Raw genomic sequence first — 19,787 nt, 5'->3', positions numbered from 1 at the left:
CGGATATTTATTTTTTTAATGCACCCTCTCAGATTAATTCACTGCGTGTCGTGCCCAGGGCTGGACTGGGACAAAAAATCGGCCCGGGCATTTTGACTAGAGACCGGCCCACCAGGTATTAAAGCCATAAAGCCTTTGAATGAAAACAAACGCTGTCTTGTTGGTATATGTATGATTTCTATACGTTGTACATCAGATAAAAACTTTGGTTGTAAGATTCAGATAATTATTTAATAAAAGCGAGACACTTTAAATGAGAATAAGAAAGAAAGGTATTTCCTTGTCCCCCCCTTTCCCTGTTAATGCCCTACCTGGCCCCCTGGCAAAACTTTGCTAGACCCGCCCCTGCACAGTTACCAGCTGTCAGCTACATAAAAAAGGATCCTGGTGTTATTTGTCTCTCAGAAACAGTTCATAACTTCCCTTCAACTCATTCATGTCACCTAAAAGGTAAACCTGTTTCTCCATCACCTGTTCAGCTCTGATGATTCAGTAAGGACATCTCCTGGTTTCATCTTCATGTTTCCCTCTCACCACATATCCAAACCGACATCATGACCAGCAGCTTTACAGCTGTGGCTCCAGCAAACATCAGCTGATACTAGAAATTAATATTAAATAAATTCTAACAACAGCTGATCAAGCTTAAACGTGCTGCTGTTGTTTAGCGCGACATCCGCTGGTTTCCTCTTTCTGGCGCAAAGTGGGCGATAAACAAATAAGAGAGAAAAGCCGATCAGCTGATCATTGATCAGTTTCATGATTGAATTGAGAGAAGAAGAGGCAGCTGACAGCGTAAAGACGCAGAATAAATCCAGCTTTGTGTCTTTTTTCATTGTAGCTGAAGTACAGGACAAACTGTGTTCCTTTTCACCTCAATACGAAACGCGTAATATTTTCTCTGAATACAGGACGATTCTGTTTTTTAGGGGACGGTTGGCAACTCTAATAATTAACCTTATGAATAAAATAAAGTTCACTATCAGTAACATCATTGCACCCACCCAGCTGTATAGCAACTCCGTCATGCTACGAGTTATTGTAACTGACTGTAAAAACTCAGAACAACGAAAATAAATTACACCTAAACTTGGTTTATATCTGACCCAGATAGACTGCAGGTCATAACTTCTTACCTGAAGTTCAGTTCACCTGACGCTCGGACCGGCGGCCACCTCGGGTCTGCTTCTCCTGCCTCCCCTTTCCCTCATCCACCTGGCCTCTTGTGGCAGCTCCGCTATAGCCACCACCAAACAACCGAGTTATTTTTACACATCTGCCAGCATCTGGCCAATCCACCACCTTTCATTGTTTATACGGTTATATAAAAAAAAACATCATCGGCCCTTAAAAACGAAAAATCACCATCAGCCCACCGGGCAAATGCCCGGTACGCCCGATGGCCAGTCCAGCTATGGTCGTGCCACCAGTTAACCCTTCACGTGCCAACTGTGGCACGCGTGCCCAGGGTCCCGGCCCCTGAACTAAGCCATCAACCTCTCAGGTTATGTCTAACACTGGTTCGGAGACGACATCACATAACGAGCCACATACGATCGACTCCGAGCTAGAGCCCACTGAAAGTTAAAGGGGGAACATGTATTCAAAGCGAGTGGCTTGACCAGTTTCCCTGGCTAAGATACAGTAAAGCTGACAGAATGATGCACTGCTTTTACTGTCGTGAGTGTGGAAAGACCATGGCCGGCAATACTGCGTTTGTGACTGGTGCTAATATATTTCGAATGGAAACGCTGAACAAGCACAGTGTATCCAGAAAACACATTATATGCTGCGATAAATGCACTGCCCAAGTGTCCCCTGTCCTCTAATTAAAAAAAAAAAGTGAACATGTAAAACTGCGGTGTTAAGCAATGTGGTTAAAAAATTTGTGTGCACTTAAGAAAAAAAGTTAGGTACACCAGTGCAACCATGGCAAAAAGTTAGTCTAGAGCCCTGGTCAACAGTTTGAAAAGATAAGACTTTCAAGAAATAATTTTTGGGGAAAATTATTCGGTTTTGACTTCGTTCCTTTCCTATATTAGCGCTGATGTGGCACTGTTGTCTGAGTGGTGACACCTGTTGCTCGGGAAGATACTGCAGCTGCTACTTGCGTCTTAAGGGTGAACATAAATAAAAGTAGTTGTGTGATGACGATACCAGTGCCCAACTTGATGGGCATACTGCATCCCAGCTGCATAGTTCCTCTCTAATTGAAACCTGTGGAACCCTTTCAGCCTACTTCAGGCCATACATAACCCATAGACATGTAAAATCTCAAAAATTGGTTTGCCAAGCAAATAAAATGTGAGTCTTGTTGCTTTCTTCCAAAAACAACCAAAACATAACAAAAATAATGGACTCTGCAACACTCAAAAACATCTAACAAACATGGGCAAAGTATTTAATCATTAATTAAGCAGTACTAAAGTACTTCAGCTCTGTTGTTGCCTGTTAAATATCCCGGACAAGCCTCCAGTTGCCACAGATGGACTCAAGGTAAATAATAAGGAAGGAGTCTACAAAAGATGTTTACACAAATCCAATAGACCTTATTGAATACCTGAGGTAGTTTTTTGTGGCCTGAAAAGCCCAGTTGAAAGGTAGGCCTGAACCACTTCCAAGAAACTTATACGACTGTGTATAATGTGTAAGGGGTGGCTCATTTTGGCAAACCCTCGAAAAGATCCAACTCTGCATTTTCTGCAACCTTACATGTATGTGCTTTGCATTTTACCTCCTTTCAGTCTTTTGTTTTGGGTCCAGGGTTTCATTGTTCGGTTCTGAGCATCATGGAGCATTAAGCTTCAGAAGAGATGAGGGATTATTGGACTATCAGTGCTGTTGCTGCTCATTGTTAATATAATTTGAGCCATTTTAAAGAGAGGTGAATGTAGGACAGACTTTTATTTTTCTCCCCATATTTTGTTTTAGTGCTTTGCCTTCAGATTTTCGTGTGAAGCTAATGGGACTGATGTGCTTTGTAAGACTGAACTGAAATTAGCTATTGCTTGTCAACATCTGTTTGTCTCTAATAAATTTATAGAATAACTCTTTTTTTATGGTTGTTTAAATCTAGTTAGTGTCATAATAAAGTAAAGACAGAAAAATATGCAAATATGAAGTAATGACTGGTTAATATATTAATATGATGCTATCAGTGATTTTTTTAACACTATCAGTTTTTAGGTAGGCATTTAATTACACAGAGAATTTGCACTGTTTCCAGCATTTATTATGTTATCTGTTGCAGGAACCACCAGAGATTTAATAAACTGTTAAGCTTTTGTTATCTTTAATTTTGCCTTTGATCAGTGTGCAGGTCTTGTGCCTTTGTTTTTTTCCCCCCCTCCTTTCACATGGTCTGGCAGCTGTGCATGCATATTGTCTTTGCACCGTGTGTGTGTTGCTAATAGGCATTTTCTTGCTGTCATTCAGCTATGGAGCTTGTATTTAGATTGTCAAGTCATGTCTACATGAGACTACAACCTCCCTCTTCTTTCCTTTTGCTTTTGTATATTTGAAATGACAGAGAGAACAGAAGCCAAGTGCACGTGACCCTTTAAGATTTCCTTCCTTTGGATAAGTTGATTGAACATTTCACCAGATCCCAAAGTTTTTAATGCTGTCTTGTTAAAAACTGTCTGTCCGGGCTCATGGCGATATCTCTGTGCTGTAGGCAGCCTCACATGTGCTCCCAGTGAGCTCTTTGAATGAAACCTGTTTGAAAGTCTTGCTTCAGTCACATTAGTGGAAGCTGTGCCTGTTCTTTTTTCTTCTAGCAGCACTATGACCTAAATATAGACACAGCCCAGTGGGGTCCCGCAGGATATCTTAGAAGCTCCTACCAAACAACGTTTCCTCAATCAGCACATGCTTCTAATATATCCGGTGTTTATGATACTGAGGTATCAGGATGTCTCACTGCACACGTAAGCTGGGTGTTATTTGCTGCCGCCGCTCCTTGATGCTCTTAAAGGGACGGTGGTTCGAGATGGAGGTAGCCTCAGAGATCTGTTTTGAGGCTACCTCAAAATGAAGCGAGAGGCTTATTTAACCGAGCGCAAATTAGGGACAGAGAAATTCTTTACCTGCAGCACGGACTAACGTAACACTCTCCATTAAAACATGATTGGAAAGCAGGACCTCCTGGTCAAAAAGACCTCAGTAAGACCTTTGTGTTAATGGAGAGCTCATGGCCTCAATCTTCTCTTCTATATATTTCAAATTTTACGGGTTGGTTTCTACTTTTGCTGTTTAAAGTATAAAACTTTTTAAATATGACCTGCAGAACAAGCAAGTGATCTAAGGCCTGTCAGGGAGACAAGTGAAAAAAACATTTATACCTGGAAATAGTTTCATGTGTCTATTTCAGTTTTCTTTATTAAGTTCAAACAGAAAGCTTGAATATTGTTGTTTTTACTGAGCTATATCGCTCCAGTCTTTCCTTTATCTGAAATGTACAGTTAATTGCTGGGGTTTCTTTTTTCTGTTCTTATGATTGGACTAAAAATGAAATGCTTTTTATGGCACTTTGTGTGAGCCGTTAGGTCATGAAGTTTTTGGACAGCCAGACAATTTTTGTGATATTTTAAGTTGTACACCACAACAGTGGATTTGAAATTGGATGTAAAGCGTAAAGTGGATGTAACACAGTCAATCAAGATGTGATTGATTTTTTTTTTTAAGGGGTTTAACAAAAAAAATGTATAAACTGTTAAGGATTTATAATTTATTACTTATATGCAGTTTCACTTTTTTTTTTAAACCTTAAAAGTAACTGGACAGTTGACAGACAGCAGTTTCATGACCAGATGAGACATAATACCTCATTTGTCATAACAGAGATCTTCACTTCCTGTGTTTGACCTCCATAGCCAGGTCAGAAACACTCTTGAGGAGGTAGTTGTATCATTGTTAGAGTCTAGTCAAGAGAAACAAGATGCAATCCACTGGTTACACCCAAGAACAAGACGGATTTATGAGAAAACATCTGAGTCTGCACAGTTCTGGAGAAAAACAAGAGTTTACCAGAACTATGGGAGCAAATAAACAGCTCATGCATCATCATTTAAACATATATGTAGGAATGGGCATGTATGGCTGCCATAACGTGGAATCAAAGTACAATTTCTTTTTTCTTCTATGAGTTATTTAGTTGAGCTTTCCACCCTCCTAACAGCTAAAATACCCATGGGCTGAGAATCACTGATTTACCAGATCAAAAAACATGATTTCAGAGTAAAGTGAAGCTTTTTTTCCCCTCCTGGCTTACTCATGGAGAACACGAGCAAATGTCTGATTCAGGACAGTGTATTGGCTTAAAAAAGGTTTGTTATGAAGTGTGAAAAAACGTCTCCCAGAAGAGGTCTGCGTCGTGCTTTCATCCAGGAGAAAACTCTGACTTATCTTAAACAGAAAAGAGGCTCACTCAGCGTGTGGCTAGGTGGTTTTTAGTTTCTTTTCTTTCCCCCCATCGTCCCTTGTGTCCAGTGCCATCCTATAACAAGCATCCAAGAGGTAAAATCTGGGGCAGAGGATAGTCTTTTGCTGCTGCTGTGCTGAGTAACTAATATAATTGTTCAGCAAAGCGCAAAGGCACAGTTCAGCGCAGGCTTTCCACCTGCAGCCTCGGCTCAGACCATTCTTCATGTTTTTATGTAACAGTCTGAGAGTATCCGAAAGTTCTCTCGTTCAATAGCTCCATCTACAAAAACACCAGCATTTTCTGCTCCTCTGCTCGGATACTCGTGTTATCCAAGTCGTCTTGGCAGGGTTTATCCCAGCTACCTCATTAATGATTACTTTGTCTGTCTTTCAGGTTGTCTTGCTTAATGGATTACAATTTTCACTCTTAAATAATAAATGATGGCCTTTGATATTGTTTGTGGGTATGATACAACATTAGAACTGAAGTGTCTTTTGGTGATATGTGGTAGGATCTGGCTTTTGTTTTGTTAACATCTGCAGTCGTGCCTTTAAACCAGCCCCACTGCTATGACTCATAAGGCTTTCCCTGTTGAATTCATTGTCAATGGAAGACTCTTGTGAGTCTAGTTGAAAGGGAATTACTTAAGGAAGAAACCAAGCTTGATCAAAGTCTGTCATCCTCGACTTACGATTCACCCTCTGTGTTTATTTGTTTTCTGTGTGTTTTTTTGGAGATGGTATGAAACGGCCTCAGAGTGTTTGTTACGGCTTTCTTTTTTACAAGTAATTATTTAATACCTTCCTTTTATGCTGCTGTCGAATTTCACCATCGTAATAAAATGAAAAGATATCTGAAGAAGTAATCCATTAGCCCAGCAGCCATCATTTTAAGGAATTGTTGTTTTCCAAACTTGATGTATCGTTTTTATTTTGTTAGCTGACACAAGACACATTTAGCTCCAGGCTTGAATAAATCCCATCTCAGAGCTTTAAAGTTTGCCTTCCATCTACAGTGGAGTGCCATTAACCTTCAGGTTTGCTTCTCTCAGGAAGTCGAGGGATCCTTGCCTTACCTGCTGGTGTTGTGTGGAGACCACGGCATGTCGGAGACCGGCAGCCACGGAGGCTCTTCGGAGCCGGAAGTCAGTACACCTTTGGTTCTCATAAGTCCAGCCTTCAAAAGAAAAGGTAACTGTTCTAGTGTTTAATGCTTAATTTTAATGTTTCCTTATTTTCTGTCATATGCACTCGCTTTTTAGGTCCATCTTAATAGTACCAGTTTGGACGTCATTTTGCTGCCTTATTTTGGTTCATATTGACATGCTGCTGCTGCACATCCATGATCCAATTCTCCTGTTCCACCACATCCCAGCAGTGTATTGTTGGATTTTAGATGTGGTGACTGTGGGATGAACTCATTGTCATAGTCAAAATGATGGACACTGCACTTTCATAGTTTGAGATGATTTGAAGTTTGAGACATGGCACGTTATCCGGTCAGCAACAATAGTCAGGGAGGCTGTGATGTTTAAATGATGCTCAGTTGGCACGAAGGGGCCCAAAGTGTGCCAAGAAAATATCCTCCATACCATTACGCCAGCAGCAGCATTGAAACAAGGCAGGAGGGATCCATGCTTTCATGTTGTTTGCTCTGGCGTCTGAATGTCGCAGCAGAGATTGAAGAAACGCTGCCTGGTCAGAATCTCAATCTTCTGCTCCTCAGGTTTGATGGTCCTGTGCAAACTGTAGCCTCAGTTTCCTGTTCTTAGCTGACAGATGTGGTCTTCTGCTGCTTCTGCATTTGGAAGGCAGGGCTTAACATGTTCAGAGATGCTCTTCTGCATACCTTGGCTGTAACTAGTGGGTATTTGAGTTGCTGTTCTCTTCCTATCAGCTTGAAGCAGCCTGGCCATTCACCTCAGCCCTCTGGCTTCAACCAAGCATTTTTACCCAGAGAACTGCTGCTCACTGGACATTTTCTCTTTGTATTTTTTGTACCTGCTCTATAAACCCTAGAGATAGCTGTGTAGCAAAAACCCTGCAGATCAGCAGTTTCTGACCAGTTTCAAACCAGCCCGTCTGGCACCAACACAACGCTACATTCAGAGTTACTTAAAACACCTGTGACTGTGTGTATATAGTGGATGTTCGTATTAAATATGGCTCAGGACATGTTCAAGTAATCCATGTGAGCCAAATACTTCAGACTGTACTAAATGCTCAGTTTACATGTTATTTTTTTTGTTCTGTAAAACACCTTGTAGTGGGTATATTCTGGCCACGGAAGCTCAGGCCTTCTCTTTGCAAATCAGCCAATCATAAGAAAGTTGGCTTAAAGGGAGGGTAACAGGAGCTAGAATGACTTATTCCACACCATTTATGCATTCTGATTACTCAGTACTTCATATCTTAGACTGCAGAGAATTGGAATAAGAATCCAAATGAGCTGTGAACAGCCCAACAATGTTCATGAAATTAACAACAGGCTCTCCAGAGTGAGCTGGTTTAAAACTTCAACAGTAGCAGCAGCCAGGAATCTGAGGTTTTGACATTAGCAGGGTAATGCACGGAGTAAATGATGTCAATTTTGGGAAGTTGCAGGATGTTATGAGAAGACTAAATGTCATCAAATCTGCTCGTGTCCAAGAATGGAAAATATGGATCTGGAAGTGACCAGAACAGGTCACGTTTAAAGGATGCAGGTGGCAGCAGACTTGCCATTAACTTGAAGAGCTTGTGTGATTTTTGTAATGTGTCTGCCAGCTGCTACAGCCTTTCTTGAGTTCTCACACATAACATTTCATTAGTGTGAGGAACAGTGTCATTGCACACAGAGGCTTATGAGCAGAACTTTATTTTGCAGCGATGAATGTGTTTAAGTGTGAAAGCACGGTTGTGATAATTGCTTCTTTCTCAGCCAAGTCTATTTTTGAAACTGTCTTGGCACTTACTTTTTTTAATTTTATTTTTTTATATGTGAACCATTCACCTTAATTAATCATTAACAGTTAAGTGGAGTTGCTACAGCGTGTGTGGTTTTGTTTGTACTTTATGCCTCCTGCTGGGCTCACAGTTTGACTGACTCTTTTCTTAACCACCAGAGGTTTTTGGTTTAAATATTAAACATGCAACAACCACAGAAAGTTGATGAAGTACATCTCAAATTATGTGTTTTCTTCAATGAAATAAACTCTTCTTTTGAATGAATTCATTCATTCAAGTTCATTCATAAACCGGTGATCTCTATGCCAAACACGGAGTGGAAAAAATTGTACCTTAAAGTTTTTCTAACGAACATAAAACAAAATCCAAACATGTCTGAAACATTGAATATGTAAGTTTAAATGAGCACGATCAAAAAATATCACGAGGTCTTTTGCCGTCAGTGTTTGTAGAATGTCTGTGTCCTATTGAGACAATTCGATTAACGGTAGTTAAACTAAGAAGCAGCCTTCAGGGCCAAACAATGAAGCCAGTGTGGAAGTGGTGTGATGCCACCCATCAGAAGTTTGGATTTCAGTTTTGGTGAGTGACATTTTAGTATTTTATTCAAGTAGCCTTTTACCTGGAACCTATCAGCAGATATGTGTGTCTGTGTGTTTCACCCGTATAGTTTATGGATGCCCCTCACTAACCAGTAATGTTAGCTTTAGTTGATAACTGAACAGTCCTTCTCTGGATGGATGGATGGATTTCTAGCAATCATGAAACATCCCTATAGTTCCTTGATGTGGGGACATTTTTATGTTATTATCTATTTATTTGAATCACTGAACTAAATTGAGGACACTGACGTCTATTTAAAGTTCTGTACCTTGATTTTTTTCTTTCTGTAGGCACAGACTTGTTCCTCATTACCACTTTAGATATAAATATATTGATGCAAGTGTGTTCTATTTTAATGCATCAGTTAGTGCAATCAGTGGCCTTCATTAGCAGAACTTTATTTTGAACGTTGTGAGAATGATAGGTCATTAGCAGAGAGCTCATCTGTCTGTTGTTTTCATTAGAACATGCTGCGGACGATCAGACTTTAGTACCACCTCACTACCTGAGCTTCACTTTTTAATCTGAATGCATCATTGAGAAAATAACCCTCTTACTGCAGATTGACAGCACATTTAATTGACGTTACTTGGGGCAAAGCTGCGTTAATAAGACACTGTTGGTATCAGAAATCTTCTGGTTATTGTTTACCTCTGTAATCGTCCTCCTCGGTTTTTCTTTAGAAAATGTATTTTGATAATTTGTATTTATCTTGGATTTTGACACAGAAAGAATGCTTTATTAAATTCTCCTGACAGTGGAAAGTTTGTGTTTGCTCAAATGAAATCTAGGTGGATTTGTGACTTTATAGGAAACTGGTCTGACAATTTTAAAAACAAAAGTGTGCTGTGGAAACTTGGAGCCTGCATTGCAGATGGAGTGCATTATGAGAGGAGTTTCAGCAAAGGAGCCATCTTTTATCCAAGGAAATGTGCAAAAAAAAGTTTTTTTAAAGATTATCAGGAAGACACTTGGAGTTTTTTGTCATTGTTGTAATAACACATAATTAATAATGTATTAATTTAGCAGATTATTGTCATACATTTAGGTCCATAGGTTTGTGGACAATGAGACCTTTTTTGTAATGTTGTAGCACCATGTACCATCATAGTGGATTTTAAATCAAACAATCAAGATGTGATTGATGGTCAGCCTCCATCTTTAATTCAAGGAGTTTAACAAGAGTTTTAAATGAAATTTGTAGCAATTACAAACTTTTCATTCAACGTCCCCATTTTCAGATGCTCAAATGTGATTGGACAAACTAGCATCCTTATAAATATAGGGAGTGTATTTAATACTTTAATGGAAATCCTTTGCAGTCAGTGACTCTTTGTCTCTGGAACCCATAAACCAAATGCTGTGTTTCCTCCCTTGAGATGCTCTGGTAGGCTTTTACTACAGCTGCTTTTTTGTCGACCTCTGCCTTCAGTTTTGTTTCCTTTGGCCTCCTTCGCTCTCTGTAGGCCTCCTATTGAGAGCCTCAGGCAACAACTACCAAATCCAAGTTCAACACTTGGAATCAACTCCAGGTCTTTTCTCTGCTTAATCTGGGATGAAATAACGAGTGAACAGGCCTCTCCTGGCAATTAATTTGATGTCTTTTCCAATTACTTTAAAATGAAAAGGTCGTCCTTTGTACACTGGGGTGACTACACTGGTTTCTAAAAGAGGTCAAATTAAATAGAATTCAATGGGGAAATTACCATCGACTCTCTTGTTTTGTGACTTCAATAATTATTTTACTAATAATATTAAGGTCTCAGTCACTAGTTACAAATTTTAATGAATACAATATGATGTTCATCTTGTAAATTATGGTCCCATTAGGCTGCAGCCACACAGGGAGCAATTGGATTTTCGCCCATCGCTGTGAAGCCAGCATTACAGACTCTGGTTGCCTAAACCTTTAATATATTTACTACCAGGTTATATATCAGTCAGCAATACCCTGTGCTCTTATTGGTAGTTGCTTCAATCACTCCCCTCAAAGTTGAATCAGATTTATCTTGGGATCCACCCACTTGGTGTCGGGCTTTTTAACCTCATAGTCACTGAGTGTTGACTTTTTACCTCGGCACTGTGAATTGCTTCCAGCACGGACGCAGCTTTAGAGTCATAAAGGGGCACAAAGCAGGATATTGTTTATTGCGGACCTACTTTGTGTCTGACCCTGTGAAAGTGCAGTGTCCATCATTTTCTTATTCAGATTTAATCCACCTCTTGCTCCTCACATCCTGTTTCAAAAAGCTAGGATGGTGTTATGGCGTTCTTCATCTTTTATATACATTCTTTGAGCTGGATTTTAAAAAATATACGCAACCTTTGTGGTCATAAATGAAAAAACATGGTCGACACACACATTTGTTTTGGTTTGATGTGCTAGTGCTCAAACTGTGACCTCCAGAAGTTCTGAATGATCCCTCACTGTACCATTTCAAAAATGTATGAATGGTTATGGCTGTATTTTACATTAGCAAGGCAGATATTGGATTGCACATTGAATTTCCACCAGCTGCAGTTTTCTCAATTATGAATCAGCGTTCAGCCGCTGTAACCTTTAACTGAGTTATGACACATCTATTCTGTGGGAACGTTCTGTGTAAGTCAAAAATTACAGTGCAAACCAAGCAGGTACTGTTCTAAAGAGGTTTCATTGGACGTAACTGTATAGGCTTTTACTTACTGCTTGTCAGAGAACAAAAACCAACATTGTAAAATTATAATGTGTGGTTTTAGACACAGTTAATGTGGGATTAACATTTGATAAGATGAATTAATTTTTTCCAGCGGGTTTGAAAAGAACTCGCCTTTGAGAAGAAGACTATCATTTTTTTGGACATTTTTTTGGGACATTTATCGCTAACTAGCAGATTTAAACAAGGCCGATATCCTTGATAGCTTTGTGGCATTATCCCAAATAGCTATGAGCTTAATACAGTAAAGCCCGTGTCTTGTTGCAAATCCATCTCCTTTTAATATGAAATGGATAATTCCCAGGCTTATTTCATTGTGTCCAATTACAAAATTAGATCATAGCTGTGGGGTTTGTCTCATGCTTCAGTATGTGGCTCTCCCATTTCCCCACACATGTGATTTGCTTTGTTCATTTTTGAATATATCACACACCAGTTTAGTTCATCATTGTAACCTGAAAACTTCACTCCAATGACAATCTGGGAAAATACTCCCACTCTCTGTTTGTATACTTGAAAGCTCAGGATAGGAAGCCAAGTATCAACTTAAAAGTGTCTGACAAGCTTCAAGAAATGACAACCACAAATCATATAATAATGATATTTTTTCTTTCAATTTGTTCATTTTATTGTTTCTGATTTAGGCTTCTGTTTATAGTGATCCACAAACAGTCAAAGTAAAAGTTGTCCGTGTTGACACATTTGGGCTTTTACTTTGAAGACAAACCTTCTTCCGTTTGTGTTATCCACTTACCTCGTAGTTGGCAAGTATTTGCAGACACAAATCTAAAACCTCAGACAGCTGTTACCATCGGCTAGTAACCAAAGTTATTGTTTTGATTGGTACAATTTTGGTGCATGTAGTTGCCAGCTTGACCTCTTTCAATCAGAAGTTAATAGCAGACTGTCTTACCAGAATTTTATTGCATTTTTTACGCCCTAAGTCCCTTTAAAAAAGCAGCTGACTGCAAGTGGTTGCAGACTGGTCCCCATCTTCAAAGCAATCATTTGGACGCGAGAACGCACAACTACTGTTTCCCTTGGACAGCTGTAGCATAGCCAGATAGATCGTAGATTCAGGTTGATAGATTGACAAAATAGAAAAGAGCAAAGCAATCACTGTGGGTAATAAATATTTTCAAAACAAAATCAAAATTGTTTGGGCCAAAAACATGCCAGTTATTATTTCACCATCAGCCATTGCACCAGCTGTGTCTTTTTTACTCTTTGCCCTTTTGCCCTGTCTTCTCAGCGGGAATGGAGAAACCAGGAGTGGTGGAGCAGGTTGACCTAACCCCAACCCTGGCCCTAGGCCTTGGCCTGCCCATATCTCAGAACAGCGTTGGCCGCGTGATCCAGAGTGTCTTGGAGGAAACCTCACTGCGAGACCAGCTGCGCTTCCTGCATCTCAATGGCCACCAGCTCAGCTGCTTGCTCAAAGACAGCATATCCGACTATGAGAAAGGTGGGTTGCAGATTCACTGTGTTCCTCCTCTGGACTCGTTAAAAGCCAAGACCTTGTTTGACAGGTACTCTCATCATTATGCTGTATTGTTTCCTGGCTGGTGATGGTGTCAGTAGCTACTTTTTTTTTTCATTGCACACAGCAGGGTGAATATGCCAAATAATTTAAGGCATAGTTATTCCAAAATTGAGATGTGGAACTTTTTCTTCACCTCATGTCAGTTAGAACTCTGTTGAAGCTGGAACATCCATCAATTCCCATCATTCCCTATTCCTCAGCCTTCTCCTAAACTATTAAAGTTAAGGGAGGCATACTTGTCGCCTGCTACTTGCAAACCTATTCATTGCTTAAAGCTGCACATTTAAATATTCCGATGTTAACAGTGAGTAAGGATAATGTGAAAGGGGATGTTTCTAGTGACGGACTAATGGAGACCTATACTGTCTTTATACATAATCACAGATTAAGAACTGAGCTAAAAGAAGAGTAAACACCAACATGAGTCTGCTAATTCTATTGCAAGTAGTAAAATAAGCTAATTTCAACAAGCTGTTGAGCTAACATATGTTAACTGATGCTAACACTGTCATTATTGCATTTAAATTACAGTTTAATTTGCAGTCCGCTCAGTTTTGTGCGTATAACAGTTGTGACAGATGGTACAGACTTAAGATGGCTCAAAAGTGATTTACTTTGAGTCTGTCTCTGTGTTTTGGCATCAAAGCGTCCTCTTAGATGGTTTAACCTGAAGCAGTTTGATTAAAGTGAAGGCAGCATCGCATCATCTAACAAGCTCAAAAGATTCAACTTAATTAAGGCTATAATCCTGAGCAAAAATGCAGACTTGATAATTTATATATTTCAACATGTGTCAGATGAAACTGAACCAATTCAAACAGGCGGTTTTACTAGGCACTAATGGGCCTTAATGGTGTTTAGCAGATGTTAAGAAAATATTCTTCTTACAGTTAGAAAATCCTCTAAATGTCTGTGATTACAGTGAGTTTTAAGTTCCTGGTTGTCAAAGATAAACCCAGCGTGAATTTGCAGACATACCGTATGGCACTTAAAGCTTTACAATGATATAAGAGTCTGAGACAAAAAAGGCACTAACTTTTGCCAAACATTAGATACTATTCAGTTTGTTGTCGTGGGAGCGACAACAAACTGAACTATCACAACTTAAAGTCTGTGCTCTGATCTTCAACATGCATTGTACATGCATTTGCATCTCTGTGCAAATGCATGCACATATTCAAACATGGCTTTACTCCCTAATGCATCTCGGGGTCACGCGGTTTGTCTGAGTTATCCATCTTTGAGTCTGTCCCCCACCCTTCTTGTCTGTCTCCCACTCTTTCTCTTGCCGTCTTTCACTTTCAGAAGCATTCGATACACCAACAGCAGCAATTACCGTCAGTCAGAAGTAATTTATCTTATCTTTTTAAAGTATCCCAAAGAGGCAGAGATAGAACTACATAAATAATTTGACACATAGCATTTTCTTATTTAGAAGTTGTTTTCCCTAAATGTTTTTGCTGACTAAGTTGTATTCTAAGCATGCTATCGTAGAGAAAATGTTGTGAGCAAAGGGGGAAAAAAGTCCAGAAAAGCATAACACATTTGAGTTTCAGATGATGTCTTTACTTTTTTCATTTTGGGAGTTGACTGGATGGAAGTTAATAGTCCATCATACTATTTACTTCCATGAAGCTGAGTAACTATGAACCTTCATCTAATATTTTTCATCGTTTTGATGGTCACTGTAGTGGCTATATTAATTTCTTAAAGTTCTCTCTTTCTCTTATATTTAATATAACCACACTACGGACGGACAAGCGCCTGTTTTTATGCGTCATGTGCTAAAAAATAAACCTTAGTCTCAAATGTTAAAACAGGCTTTTCCCTGCAGCACGCCGTGTAATAAACACTCAAAAAGAAAACGGCGGCCGTTATAACTTATGTCATGCATCGGTTAAAACACTCGACTCCAGGTACACGACACCCATTTGATTTATATCGTTATCGGGACGATAGATGTCTTATATCAGGATATGAGATTTTGGTCATATCGCACAGCCCTAGTCCATAGGGTACTCCTGTGCAGCAACTCCTGATGATGTGAATTGATTGTAGTAAGTGCTTTGATTTCTAAATTTAAATGATTGATGCTTTGTTTCCAAAGACATTTTTTTGTTTTTACAGCGAGTACTAATGCACTTTGGATCCTTTGCATTTCTTTGCATTAGATGACTTTTCTCTCCACTAAACTCCTTGAAGAGCACCCTCTGGAACCTGTAATTACAGGCTATAGTTATCACTATAGGCTGTGATAAGATGAAGTCTTAAGTTCTCCAGGATACGCTTTCAAATTTCAAAAATTAAAATAAAATACAGTTAAATTAAATTGTTGCTGTCTTTGAGTGATAAAAACCCCTGTTGCGCTTACCCTTGTATTCTATATTCTGTGAACAGACTAAGAATCAATTATGCAATTTCTATGCATTACTAACTCATGGCCACAGGCTATTCATCATGTGATCATGCAATAATTGTGGTCTTATGGCCTTGCAATAGTTTTTTCCACCCAGTGTCACCAGAGAGATTCTGCAGTGGTTTTAATTATCATCTTTCTTTTCTTCTATCACATCATTGAAATAACTCTGAAATGTCAAATCTGAAAAACAGGTTATTAGATTTGTGATCTCTTAAATTTAAGGACCGTTATCAGTACTGGTCGACCCATGTACTGGAGGCTGTGTCCTCATCTCAGTGGACTGAGTGTGACTCAGCTCCAGGCCTTTAAGGCCCCAATCACACAAGCCTAGAGACTGGTCAGCAGACATCTGCTAACCCCCAGTTATTGGAGTTTGCTGGTAGACACTGTGGAACTGATTGCTAAGGCCTAGAAGAACTAAGGCCTAGAGACATGTCAGTAGCTCCCTGACATGTAAACACTGGTCACAAGAGAAGACTATGTTATTCCACAACTAGTTGGTGAGTGGTTGCTGGCAGTTGCTACAGTGTAGAAACAAGTATATGAGCTTCCTCCGAAGGGTGGCTGGCCTCTCCCTTAGAGAACCACCTCAACTGACTCCTTTCGATGTAGAGGAGCAGCGGCTCTACTCTGAGCCCCTCCCGGATGACTGAACTTCTTTGGGCATCTGACAAGGATGCCTCCTGGTCTCACTGTGGGTCTGCAAACACTCGCCAACTACTTACTAAGTGATAGTGAAACTGTGAAAATGTGTGATGCAAACTGGAAACGGAGACCTTTTGGCTTCAGCGTAAAAGTTGTACCTTAACGTTTCATTCAGCAGATTTTAAAACGCGCAGCTACAGGTCGGAGACTAAATGCTGACAAGTTGCCATCCTCCATGTAAACTATGGGTGATGACAGCAATATGCTACAGACAGGATCTCCCTACTTGTGGGGGGTTCTACTAATTATCAGAGGTTTCCAGGGGTTGCCAACCAATCTCTAGGCCTGTGTAAACATTTAAACCTATTTATGTGATGATAGCCCTTGTGCACTTTGTACACAAATGTACCCATGTAAAAAACAGATGTGGTGAACCGAAGCAAACTTCTACATGAAGTAAATGCAGCATTTTCAAAACAACTACTATTTCCTGTAACATAAAAAAAACACTCAGCACTGGCAGCAGTTTTTCCACTTTATTTTGGTCCCTGGTTTCCATAGAGATGGGATGAAATGGAAATTATCTCAGCAGACCTACATTTGGATATGTTGCCTTTTTTTTGTATTCGTCCACTTGGGTAATCATGAAGCTGTTATGCAAAAGGATGTAATAGTTGTCACTGCTGGGAAATTCGCCGGGGATGTTATTTTAAGTAGCATGCCTGTTGCACATTTGTTAGGGTCGAATCTTTACGTGTGAGGAGTTGCTTAGGAGAAATCAGCCTTCTGTCTGTTTCTGATTTCAGTATTCAATGTGGTTTCATCAGGAAGACAAAAAAGTAGCTCATTGGAGAAAAAACTTAGCAAGGATTTATAAAGCCCGGCCACTCTCAGCTTCAGTCTGGTGCACTAGTTGAATATTTTATGATATTTTTTTTTTTGGGGGGGGGGGTCTCTGTTTTTGCAGTCGCATTTCTTAGACTTAAAGTAGACTTAACCTGCAACTTTATAAAGTTCAGCTGTGGCAATACAAACTTTAGAAACTCTCTCTGCCTCACTCTCTCTCTGTCTGCTTTGCTTCAATCTTCATATTGTTTTTTTTTTGTTTGTTTGTTTGTTTTGTGTGTGTGTGTGTGTGTGTGTGTGTGCGTGTGCGTGCGTGTGCGTGCGTGCGTGCGTGTAACCTCAGGCGTCTTGCAGAGCCATTAACCAATCCCTGTACTTTTAGACAGATGAAACATGGCCAGGGCCATTGATATTGCATGATTCATGCCTGTGGCTTAAAGTTCTGATATTTCAACCAACCCTTCTGTCTGGCAAAGCCACAGTGACTATTTATCATCTCTGCCTATGCTGCTGAGATAGGTGATTGTTTTTAGTAGTGTGTGTGTGTGTGTGTGTGTGTGTGTTTCACTGAAGTATACCACAACTCAAAGCCTACACGTTGCTTCGTCCTTGAACAGCTGAAGTAAAATGAAAGGGAGCATAATTTCATCTGTAAACATGTGAATGAGTCACAGCTTGTCATAGTTAGCATCTTGATAAATTGTACATTGCTTTGCTCCGAACTAAATGTTTTACCACAGGCGTATTGTTTTCAATTTAGCGAACGTTATTGACACAAGAACGCGGGAAAAAGAAAATGCTGAAATTTAATAGGTTTCTATTTCTGAAAAACAGAATTCAACATCAATGATTGATGAACTCATAAATAGTCTCATTTCTAAGAAAACAAGCAGTTGGAATATGTCTGCATTTTCTTTCGGCTAAATTACAACAGCGTAGGCAGCAACATGAAACCTTTTCTTCACATTTGTCATGGATCAGTTTGGGTTTTTAATGAGCTCGTAGTAAAAATACTCCGCAAGCTGTACCAGTATCAGCCACCTGTGGCTTAACATTGTAATTAATTAATATGTCAGCATATGGGGAAAAATTGCTCATTATTATGAGGAAATAATACCCACAGTTGGTTTATCCTATAACATTAGGAATATTTCATTTAGGTCACAGAGATCCAGGCAGCAAAGTTTTTCTCCTCTATATAAAAGCTAAAACTTAGTTTTTGTATTTTAGAAGGTTTGTCCTGATTAATCACATGGCAGCAAACCAAGAAATTATGTGAGAATCAAACTGTAAACCTAATGAAATTCCTCATAAACTGTTAAAAAATCAGGTGCTATAAATGTCCTCCTCGCTCCCTCCCTCCTGAAATTTAGATTGCAGTAGCTGGAGCATTGCAAATAATAGTGCTTTAAAACGTTCTCCCTTCCACTTCTCTCCACTCCAGAGGTGGGGTTTGAGCAGTTTCGTGTGGCAGAAAAGGCTCACGGGAACTGGATGAAGCTTTACCTGGAAGGAAACACCTCCGAGGTGCTGACCAACGTGGGCAAAAAGGTCCTGAGGCAGTATCTGGAGGCCCTGGCTGCCATGAGCGCTGCTCTGAGCAAACAGCTGGGCAAGTATGACATGTACTCCATGATTGCAGGCATGGTGTTTGTCTTTCAGGTAAGGACCGGATCATTGTATTTTTTATCTGCACTCGTAATAGTTTGGTGTGCTGCTTATCAGTTTTAGAGTATGGCAGTGAGGTGCACGGCAACAAAAAGTAAAAACTAAACCCTCACCAAGTGTCATGCTTTCTTTTTGATAGTGGAAATATTTGTGACAATGAAGCTGTCCTAACAAGACAGAGGAGAAAGTGCTGTCATAAGATAGATTTACTTTAGAGGGGGATCTATTGTGTTTATCTTGTACTGGGCCTTGCTACAACCCATTAGTTCATCCACTGTCTGTTTTGGTTCTTTTAGGTCCTCTTCCATTAAGGCCACTGACCCTTTAAGCCGGCTTTCTTCTACCCCTCTCCAACAGAATATTTGACCATATTAGGGATATCCCCTTCTACTGATGTCAGTGACAGCCATGAAACCATCTGAAATGAGCGTTTATAGCTGAGCTTTTAGCTCACACACGCTGAATTCTTTATTTTAGAGAGAAGAGACTTTCTCCTGGAAACCTTTCTAAACAAGACCTACTTATTCAATCTTTTTCTTATTGTACTGTTATGAACTTTAACATTTAACAGTTTGAGCTCTTGGGCTTTTTGCAGTTTCTCTGAACATTGCACAGTCTGATCTCCACGTGGGAATAATCTTTCTCACTGTAGAATGATGTTTGGAAATGGCCTTATAACCCTTTGCAGATGGATGGAGAGCAACAGTTGGTTCTCTGAGACCACTGCTGTGGCTTTGCTGTTTGGCATTGTGTTAACACACATCTAAAAGCTCCAGACCATCAAACTGCCAAAACTTTATAGAGGTGCTCCCTTTACTGAAATAATATTTTTGATTATCAGCACACGGCTGCCATTTACTCTTTTAAGGAAGCAGTAAGGATGCACTTAGTTTTTCACATACTGCTTCTAAATTTGAGCTCACTTTTGCTTAAATATACAATGACCCCTGTCCAGGGTGTACCGAGCCTCTCACCCCATGACAGCTGGGATAGGCTA

General features: G+C 39.8%; 1 protein-coding gene across 2 annotated transcripts in view; it reads left to right on the top strand.

The window, feature by feature from the left end:
• pigg (phosphatidylinositol glycan anchor biosynthesis class G (EMM blood group)) overlaps positions 1–19,787 on the top strand; it is a 92,231-nt gene that overhangs the window by 12,446 nt on the left and 59,998 nt on the right. For both annotated transcript variants that reach the window (XM_063499592.1, XM_063499601.1), the window contains exons 5-7: positions 6,477–6,615; positions 12,922–13,134; positions 18,567–18,784. In XM_063499592.1, the coding sequence (XP_063355662.1) occupies positions 6,477–6,615; positions 12,922–13,134; positions 18,567–18,784 (570 nt within the window). The remainder of the gene's footprint in view (positions 1–6,476; positions 6,616–12,921; positions 13,135–18,566; positions 18,785–19,787) is intronic.

The sequence above is a fragment of the Pelmatolapia mariae genome, linkage group LG2 (genome assembly GCF_036321145.2).
Source record: "Pelmatolapia mariae isolate MD_Pm_ZW linkage group LG2, Pm_UMD_F_2, whole genome shotgun sequence".
NCBI lineage: Eukaryota > Metazoa > Chordata > Actinopteri > Cichliformes > Cichlidae > Pelmatolapia > Pelmatolapia mariae.
This window is presented reverse-complemented; position numbering and strand designations above follow the sequence as displayed.